This window comes from Helicoverpa armigera, chromosome 30 (genome assembly GCF_030705265.1).
Source record: "Helicoverpa armigera isolate CAAS_96S chromosome 30, ASM3070526v1, whole genome shotgun sequence".
Lineage (NCBI taxonomy): Eukaryota > Metazoa > Arthropoda > Insecta > Lepidoptera > Noctuidae > Helicoverpa > Helicoverpa armigera.
Genome location: NC_087149.1, coordinates 4865328 through 4875972, shown reverse-complemented (window position 1 = coordinate 4875972; position 10645 = coordinate 4865328). Strand labels below are relative to the sequence as shown.

The 10645-nt window shown below is 39.9% G+C and overlaps 1 protein-coding gene across 1 annotated transcript; it reads right to left on the bottom strand.

Annotated features, from left to right (window-relative positions):
• Nucleotides 1-207: 207 nt before the first annotated feature.
• Nucleotides 208-10430, bottom strand: LOC110383042 (CLIP domain-containing serine protease C9). Its single transcript, XM_064043062.1, has 10 exons — nucleotides 10299-10430; nucleotides 7678-7766; nucleotides 6827-6894; nucleotides 5702-5769; nucleotides 3730-3896; nucleotides 2447-2562; nucleotides 1833-1985; nucleotides 1199-1331; nucleotides 993-1124; nucleotides 208-444 (listed from the first exon to the last, which is right to left on the bottom strand). The coding sequence occupies exons 1-10, from the start codon at nucleotides 10369-10371 to the stop codon at nucleotides 223-225; spliced, it is 1221 nt and encodes a 406-aa protein (XP_063899132.1). The 5' UTR covers nucleotides 10372-10430; the 3' UTR covers nucleotides 208-222.
• Nucleotides 10431-10645: the final 215 nt, after the last annotated feature.

Below are 10645 nucleotides of genomic sequence, written 5' to 3'. Positions count from 1 at the left end.
TCAGAAGCCAGTAAGTCTGACACCAGTCCAACCAAGGGGTATTGGGTTGCCCGGGTAACTGGGTTGAGGGAGTCAGATAGGGCAGTCGCTCCTTGTAAAGCACTGGTACTCAGCTGAATCAGGTTAGACTGGAAGCCGACCCCAACATAGTTGGGAAAAAGGCTTGGACCGCGGTGATAAGCAAGTTAAAAATAAAATAACCCAATAAAAATAACAACACTTTTATTCTTCAAAACTTTCAGTCCAGTTTCCAGCTTCACCCGTCTCCTGATCGGGCCATACAATACTTTCGATCCAGGACCTGTAGGCTGTAACCCTTGTAAATACATCTGGCTTCTGGGAACTACGGCCGCATCGACCACGACCAAACGAAGTCACGCCGAGAACGATGTGGACACAATAGTCGAAGTCCTTGTAGGTCATGAGCGGCTCCCCAGCCATACTCTGGAAGCACAGCATACATGAACATGGCTGTTCTCATCTGAAGACATCAGCCAAATAATAATATCAGGAACTACTGGTCCGATTTGAAAAAATATTTCAGTGAGATAGCCCATTTATCGAGGAAGGCTATAGGCTACTTTTTATCAGATATCAGGTTCGTGCTGAGGGTCTCAAGGATGCGGGTGAAACCGCTGGCAGAAGTTAGTTGCAAATATTTCGTGTCCATAACATGGCAGTCGTAGTGGCCTAGGTAAACAACCAATCTCTCGAGTATGAGGGTGCGGGTTTCGATTCCAGGTCAGGCAAGTACTAATGCAACTTTTCTAAGTTTTTATATGTATATCTTAGACACCAATGGCTGACAAAAAGGTGAAGAAAACATCTTGAGGAAACCTGGACTAAAAAGTATGAAATCACCAACCCTCATTGAGCAAGCGTGGTGATTAATGCTCAATCCTTCTCCGTGTGAGAGGAGGCCTGTGCCCAGCAGTGAGACGATAAAAAGACTGTAATGATGATGATGAACATGGCAGTTCCTAATGACTTACCATACAAGCCGCTGGGTCCATGGTATAGCTACCATAACACATTTGAGTGTTATCATCCAATCCATCAGGGAGGGCTCTGTGGTTCTCATAAACGTTCTTGCATTCTTCGGCACTGAACTTATCCAAATGAATCTGAAAAAGTAGGCAGACATTAATAATTTATTCAAAATATGCTGAAAATCAGCACTTTTCGAACGAATTCTCACAGTCTGCAGGTTGTCAGCTATGTTGTAATAATCATTTCCTGCCACGTCTCTCCAGGTGATGGATCTAGCGTAATCAAGGTCAACATTTTCAGGTAACAGGCATGCTGGCAAAACATTGCGAGTGAAGTTTATTCTGGGAACAAAATAATCAAAAGTCATTTATTCAAATTAAGCTGTAAAACAGCACTTTTCGAACGTCAGAAAACAAAAGACAGCCCACAAAACGCCCACCCTTCACCACTTCCTATGTGTTTTTGCTGGGAAGAAGAAGTGGCTCAACAAACTCCCCAGCAACACATGTCTGTCTGTAGCTAGACCTGAGCCTTTGGTGACGACGCCAAACCGTCGCTAAGTGAGTTAGGCACCGGTCTTATGTGGCAGACCTCTAAGTGTAAATCTTCTGATCATCGACACGAATCTTGAGCACTGACCTTCACCTGCGCAGAAGTAATTTATTGGGTCCCTTTTGTGGTATGAAGTGAGGCGCGGCGGCGGGCTAAAGCGGTGGCCCGCAGTGCATCGCATCATAGCTGTCACTCGGGATTCGTTCTTTGCTATTAAATCACTTCTGCGCAGGTGAAGGTCAGCGCTTAAGATTCGTGCCGATGATTCTAACTAAGTAAAAGATACATACGGAGTTTCGGTCTCAATCAAAGCGATGTCATGGTACTTGGAAGGTGCCTTGTACTCCGGGTGGGGGATGAATCTCTTCACTTTGTGTGTCTGCCAGGAAGATGGAGATTCCGAGAGGTGTTTCACGTCCAACGCCACAAATTTCACCTTAAGTCTGTTACAAAAGTAAAAGTCATTCAAAGAAGGTAGAAAATCACAATAGTTTTCAAACGTACGTTAATGCGTCCACGGCCGACTTCGGCCACGGCGCCTGTTCTCACTTAAGAAGATCAGCCAGCCGCGTAGGACATATTATAGTGCACGAGCATTTGCGCAGACACAGGTGCACTCCCTATTCCTTCACTCTCATAACCCGATGGGACGGCAATCCGACACGACCGGAAAGAGATCAGGCGCAGGACCGACATTTACGTGCTCTCCGATGCACGAGTGAATCAATTACCAACTTCCAGACTACGGGCTGCTTTGTGAAAGTTTTAAGAAAACCCACAAAGCGATTTCGGCCCGACCCGGGAATCGAACCCGAGACCTCGAGCTCAGCAGCCGCGCTTGCGACCACTAGACCAACGAGGCAGTCAACGTACGTTACTTGTCATACAAGAATTCCTAACTTACCCCGATACCCCGATTTCTCCAGTTTGGGCCGCTGTGAGTATGAATCTATCGCTGAGTATGCTACCTCCTGCGAGCCAGAACGCGTCGGAGAGATCATCGCCATAGCCCAAGACAGCCTGATGGAATCAATATGATACAGTCAACTTCAGGTCAGTGGTAACAGTTTTATAGGAAAATCGTTCGTATTACTATTGAGTTAAGGTACATGACAGTTACCACTGATATGCAGTCTACCGTACAAACCGATTAGTCATATGAATAAAGCCTAGTTAATATTTATGTTTTTGCTCAAAACTCCATTTTTATCCGCAAAACCGATACGGTCCAAATATAAGGTAGCAACTCTGGGTGAAAAAAATATCAATACTTTTACGCCGTTTCTTCACACTGGAAAAAGTGACAGCCATCCTGATATCGGAATAGCTCACACATTTAGATGCTGAATATGTTCAAAATCATTAGGGTAGCAATTGGTAGCAACTAATTGTAGCTGGTAGCAATTAGGTAGCAACTCTCTATACAGGAATAAATTTTAATCAGTGCAAAAAGAAACTGGTGGTTCAGAATCATTAAAAGAATATATCTGCATCATCAGTAAAAAAAAAAACACTTTTTTATCAGAAAATTTTTATAAAATCAGAAAAATATCTATCTATACTAACTATTCTTACGCGCTTGGAGCAGCGCTCGCGTCAAAAACCGGTTTGTTGCCGCCGTGCCTACTATGACGACTGTGACCGTACAATCGGTTACAAAACAAACATTTTTCGCTATCAATAACTATTCTTTTTCGTATTAAACCACAACAAAAAAAATACGTATCTATAAAACTTATTTAAAGAAACTATAAGTTGGCAAAGTTTGCGCACTGAATAAAATTCATTCCTGTATGTATTTTGAGAGGATCGGTGAGGAGTGACATCTAGAAAAGCGTCTAGTCAAAGTGTCGGTTTTATTTGGAATCGGTCCATTTTTGAAAAATAAACACCAATCAATCGAGACCAATCTTTGACAGTTATCTCAAGGAGCCAAACGCCTCGTTGGTATACGTTACTTGACCTACAAGAGGGCGCCTGACCTACCTAGTGGGTATCTCCGCTCATCTTTCATTCATATCCGTTGTACCACAGACACTTTTAAACGTCTGTTGAACACTTGTCTAAAAAAATACAGATTATGACGTTGAAATAAGGTCCGTATTTAATTGCAGCCACACTTTTTTTAGACAAGTTTTCAACAGATGTTTAAATTTTTGTAGTAAGGCTGTCAAAGTTTCAACTAACCTGGTTAGGATATTCGTGACACGGGGCAATAGAATGATGGAAACTTAAATCAATTTCGTTCATTTTCTCTGTAAATTTATGGCATTTTTGCTTTTCATCATAATAATAACTCCATAATCTTTTAGTATCATATGTGTACCACGCAATCGTTGCGCATTCCAGACAACCTGAAAAAAAATTGAGCAGTTTTGACTAGTGTTCGTTTGCAAGGGACAATACCGTGGTATATCGGGTGTGTCGATTAATACAAAAAAAATACGTAAAAATAAAAAAACCGGCCAAGTGCGAGTCGGACTCGTGCACGAAGGGTTCCGTAAATTACAGTTAAATCAACCTATCTCAAAAACTATAAGAGATACGAGTACTTTGATCAAACCAAAAATCGTTGAAAGAGTTAATTAGCATGCATCACCTCTATTTTTTTTAGAATTTTATACCCCGTAGTTATAAAAATAGAGGGGGGGGGACATACTTTTTACGACTTTGAGAGCTGATATCTCAAAAACCGTTCACTTTAAGAAAAATGTTTTTTAGAAAACTTTATATCATTTTAAAAGACCTTTCCATTGATACCCCACACGGGTATGTACATCGAAAAAAAAAATTTCATCCCTCAGTTACATGTATGGGGGGCCCCACCCCCAATTCTTTTTTTTACTATTTAGTGTCATATTTTTGTAGCGGTTCATACAACACATATTCCCATCAAATTTCATCACTGTAGTACTTATAGTTTCCGAGTAAATCGGCTGTGACAGACGGACAGACGGACAGACGGACAGACGGACAGACGGACATGACGAAACTATAAGGGTTCCGTTTTTGCCATTTTGGCTACGGAACCCTAAAAACAAATATTTTTTCAAACAAAGTAAATAGAATAAAAATGTGTTAGAATTAGAACAGCATATGAGTCAGTCATTACAAACAACTGAAATTGTCCCTTGAAAACTGACAGCTGTCAACTGGTCAGGACATTCGATGCTCCTAATTTTAACTCTGTTTTACACAATATGATGTTGTAAATTATGAATGGATTAGTTTATTTTTTACAATTTGCCATAGAATATCATAAAGTATATACAAGGTGTTGATTTGCATCTGTGCCATATTTTAGGAGGTTGACATAAAATACGTAAATAATCGATTGGAATTACAGTAAACGGGAAATAGTTAATATGCGCTGTTTTTTTTGTCATTGTAATGTCATAGTATTTCAGAAATAACCCAATTTATGAATGAGATTTATGAGTGATCGTTGCGTATGCTTTGTGTTTACGTTAGTGTGAGAGCGCAGCACGGTTTTGAGGCCAGTAACACACGCGCCGAGTTTGAAAACGGGTAGGTGACATTGACGGATTTCGGAAAAAAAATAAAAATAAAAAATTTTCGTACCAATTTTTTTGTTGATTTGGGTTGAGAATCATAAAGCACTGGTACTCAGCTGAATCCGGTTAGACTGGAAGCCGACCCCAACATGATTGGGAAAAGGCTCGGAGGATGAGGATGATGATGGGTTGAGAATCATTAGTATAATTACGTCCTTGACTATGGCACGGATGCAAATCAACAGCTTGTATGCCATAGGATGTAATGTGATTAGGTACGACACACCCGCGATATACTGATTTACTCGTTAATGCGGTTCTAGTTAGGACACATTGTTCTTCTGTACATGTATGTGCGCAGCTGGCTGATCTTCTTATGACCGCCGTGGCCGACAATCGGCCTTGCACGTCATTATTATTATTAGTGACTGACCGGTCTAAAGAAGGGGTATCGGGTTGCCCGGGTAACTGGATTGAGGAGGTCAGATAGGCAGTCGCTTCTTGTAAAGCACTGGTACTCAGCTGAATCCGGTTAGACTGGAAGCCGACCCCAACATAGTTGGGAAAAGGCTAGGAGGATGGAGGATGGAGGATGGATGATAATTATCAGTAAGTCAAACTATAATTTACAAATTTACACTTACGTCGTGCTGGATTGTTCTTCATTTTTTCCTTAAATATATATTTTCCGTATGGCAGCGCTACCATATTCCTGAGTAAGAAAAATATTTTCTTATAACTTCTGTCTTTTTTCTTACACTATTCCTAAGTTTTTGTGGTCGGCACAATATGTTATCGCTTTCATTCTACTCTGCTAGGCTCCTACTAATCCACTCCCTTCTCATTTTTCTCATCTCTCAGACTATACCTCTATCTTTTCTTTGGTCTTTCCTAGTCGTGGTGGCCTAGTGGTAAAGAACTAACCTCTCGAGTATGAGGGCGCGGGTTCGTCTCCAGGTCAGGTTGCACCAATGCAACTTTTCTAAGTTTGTATTTACTTTACTAGTCTAACCAAGGGGTACTGGGTTGCCCGGGTAACTGGGTTGAGGAGGTCAGATAGGCCGTCGCTCCTTGTAAAGCACTGATACTCAGCTACATCTGGTTAGATTGCAAGCCGACCCGAACATAGTTGGGAAAAAGGCTCGAAGGATGGATTTTCTTTGGTCTTCCTCTCATACCGGCCGATTGATGTTACTAAACACATTTTTGTTCACTTTTTACAGTTTTTAAAAGTCCTGAAGTGGAGGTCAGATTGGCAGTCGCTTCTTGTGGCACATTTTTAGACTAGCTAGTCTAGAAGCCGACTTCAACATAGATGTGAATAGATCAGGCAGATGATGACGATATTTATAATACTGTTTTCTCGTCTTTGTTGCGCCATTTCTTCTTCCCAGTAACAACATATAGGAAGTGGTGAAGGGTGGGCGTTTTGGGGGCTGTTACTGTTACAGTCTTTTTATCGTCCCACTGCTGGGTCATTGGTGTCCAAGATATACTTAGGGGGCTGCCTTATGTAAATTCCTGACGTTCAAAAAGTGCTGTCTTGCAGCCAAGTTTAAATAAATGATTTTTTGATTTTTGATTTGATTTTGGAATGTTTTTATGGTGATTTACCCGTCACCGTGCGGGTGGCCCAAAGTACAGATGTTATGCACTAGCCTTCAGGTTCCCTTAGTCGCCTCTTACGACACCCACGGGAGAGAGATGGGAAGGTCCTATTCTGATCTGGTTTTCTGACTTCCATAGGTAAATGTCTTGTATATACTAACCTCGTGTCATTCACCAATTCGCAGTCGGTACAGCAGATAATTTTCACATCGCCTTCAGTCGAGCAAATCTGGAAAATCAAGATGATTTACTTGATATGCGTTCACGCTAAAACTATTGCCAAGCCTATAAGCCACGGCGGCTGTTCTCATATAAGGAGATCAGCCAGCTGCGCAGGGCATATTATAGTGCACGAACATTTGCGCAGACACAAGTGCACTCACTATTCTTTCACTCTCATAGCTGCTTTTCGATCGTGTCGGGTTGATTGGACGGCAATCCGACACCACCGGAGAGAGATCAGGCGCAGGACCGACATTTGCGTGCTCTCCGATGCACGGGTGTATCAAGCACCAACATAAAGGTCTTCTAAAACCCACAAAGCGATTTCGGCCCGACCCGGGAATCGAACCCGTGACCTCAAGCACAGCAGTCGTGCTTACGACAGCTTGACCAACGAGTTGCATTGGTACTAGCCAGATCAGTTTAGTATGTAATTTTACTTTAGCAACATACGATTCACATCCGACTGAGATCCAATCACGACTCAATTACGATTGAAGCGTATGTGGCATTCCACTTTTTTTTTCTTTTAAATAAACGTTTTTATCCCTTTCTGTGTTTCAATAATGATTGATATGATTGTAGAGCAAACTACCGTATAGACCAAATGGCAGACCAATCGCAAACCAATCGAATGCCATTGCAAAACAATTGGTCTTATATTAGTAGCAGAATGCCCTCTAAGGTTAAATTTGCTATTGCGAATCAATTTCTATTCAATTTTGACATTCTTAGGAGAATCGGGCTCCTGGAACACCTTAAACACTTATTAACAAGACTGTATACTCACGGGATGTATTCCTTTCTTGTATAAAGTGGAAACGCATCTCGTTTCCTTCACGCATCGGCCATTGACTCCCTCCCATTCACAAGGTTCTCCTGCAACACAAATACAGTTTTTTTAATACATTTATACTCTTCATGTTCCAGTTTGTATACTATATTTATTCTGGGAATGTTGGGTAACCTATAAAACTGTATTTTAAGCTTTTTCTACACAGAAGCTGTTGGTAAACCTTTAATAAATAAATAAATTATACTCTTGCTGCTTCTACTTTTATACTTACTCTTGCTGCCCAATCCGGTTGTTACTTATCATTTCTTCTTCTTTCTCCTGCCCTGTTCCCAATTTTATTTGGGGTCGGCGCAATGTGTCATTCTCTTCCATTTTCCCCTGTCACTCGTCACACTGACACTCACTCCCTTCCTATTCATGTCATCTTTCAGGTAATCCATCCATCTTTTCTTAGGTCTTCCTCTTCCTCTCCATCCATCTATGTACATTCATACTTAGCACACACTTTGTTGCATGCGTATCATCCCTAATCATTACATGCTCATACCATGACAATCTTCTACTTCTCATCTTTTCTGTAACTGGCGCTACTTTCAGATTTCATCATTGAAGCATTCTTATCATTTATTCTCTTGAAATATGGTGTTACATTAGGTATTAACATTATGCAAATAGTGTACAAAACATATGTTATCTTTATTTTTGGTATGCAAAATATGGTTATTTATATGTTTAGAAGTATTAGTCAAATTATAATATTAATTTCTAAATTATGATTATAAATTAAAAAAACAAAATACCCGACTGCACACTAAAAAAAGAGTAAAACAAGCCCCACAATAATATTGATCAATCAAATGCTAAAAACTAATTATGTAATACCGTTTAAACAATACCTATATTAAAATACACTACAATATGTGTTCGTAATCGATAGTTAAATAAACAGAAACTTATTTTGAATACAAATTTACTGAATATAATTTATAAATATTGATGGAAAGCATCGCAGGCGGGGACCAACAGAGGCTTATTTATAGTCATTTCGGTTGTGCACCATTTAGCAGAATTTTCGTTGGTGGCGGTCAAGGTGGTCCCCGCCTGCGATGCTTTCCATCAATATTTATAAATTATATTCAGTAAATTTGTATTCAAAATAAGTTTCTGTTTATTTAACTATCGATTACGAACACATATTGTAGTGTATTTTAATATAGGTATTGTTTAAACGGTATTACATAATTAGTTTTAGCATTTGATTGATCAATATTATTGTGGGCTTGTTTTCTTTTTAGTGTGCAGTCGGTATTTTTTTTTAATAATAATTCTTTTATTTATAACTTTTAGCTGTTTTTATTTAACGAAAATGTTGTAGATGTAGAAGACTATGTACCTTACTTTACCTTACTTTACCTTATGCGTGTGCCCGCATTCGGGCTGTATACTCGAGCATATCCCCTCCGCGCCGCATGCCAGGCCACGCCCTATCTTTTGCTTGCTAACGCATGAGTTGCTTTGCGTTGACGCAGAATTAACATGTTCCCGTGGGAATTTTGAGAAAAAACGTATCCTATATTAATTACTCCCGTGATTGAAATGAATCTAATGATACCGCATACATATTTTTTAAAGGGAAATTTAGAAAAATATCCCGTGGACTTTAGGATAAAATGTATCCTATGACACTCCCGTAATCAAGACAAATCTAACGATACCTCATACATCAAAATCCATCAAGCCGTTTAGGCTACAGGAGGTCACAAAGGAACAGACAAACATTACCCTCCTTCTTTGGCAGTCGGGTAAAAAGGTAATAACATATGTCTGTCTTTCTTATATATCAACGTCATATATTAAAGCATCCGTTTGAAATGTCAGACTAGAACCGCATTTTAATAAATGCAAATTATATCCATATAAATTTTATACCTAATTTGTATTAAGGCCAGACAAACAAAAGATATTCTTTTTCCTACAACCGTGGTGTCGGATTGTCGTCCCATCGGGCTATGAGTGAAGGAATAGTGAGTGCACCTGTGTCCGCGCAAATGCTTGTGCACCATAATATGTCCTGCGCAGCTGGCTTATCTCCTTATATGAGAACAGCCACCGTGGCGGATTATCGGCTAGGAGGACATTAGAAAAAGTATAAGGGTTTCTCCGTGTTTCGGAAGGCGCATCATCTATGGACCCCGAAGCCCTTTTGAACGTCTTTGGCAGTCATCGTCAAGTCGATAAATGTTTACTAAATGAACTACTACCACCCCAAGCAGAAGCATTTTGTTGAGAAAATCAGAGTCAGAAGCTAGAAAGTATGATTTTTTGGTTTTGGTAAAAAAAAAACATAACTTAACTTACTTTAAAATAAAAAGAGTAACCAGGAATTTCTTGCCCGTTCTTCTCCATAGGCAACTACTATTGGAATAGGCAACTAGAATCATACTTATTTATATTTTTGACGTTCATAGGTGCTTGTAAAGGCCTAAATAAATTATTAATTTTTTTTTTAAGACGTTAAAAATCATCAAATGACCCCTCCCGCTGTGGGTTAGCAGCGGTGAGGGAGTGTCAGACTCTTATTGACTAAAAACCGTCGTGTTCCAACTTTGTCCTACCTTCTTCCTTGTTAAGGTCTGCAGCGACGCCGCACAAGCAGACACACACACACAGAGCAATATATTTATACATAGTGACGAGACGCGCTCGACAAGGCCTCCACGATCACACTGCACTGATGGCTATATTTTGTCTAAATATCGAGTTTTATTATAATATTCCAAAAGTTCATGACATTGCTCTCTTAATTTTTTATTAATTTTTACATCTGTAGCGTCATTCGGCAGTTTGGAATAAATATGTAGTCGTAACTTGTGAATGACTAGAGTCTAAAGAGAATTTTACAGAATACTGAACCTATTATATTCTGGGCCTTTCTTTTCTCTTTTTTTACACGACGTCGAAA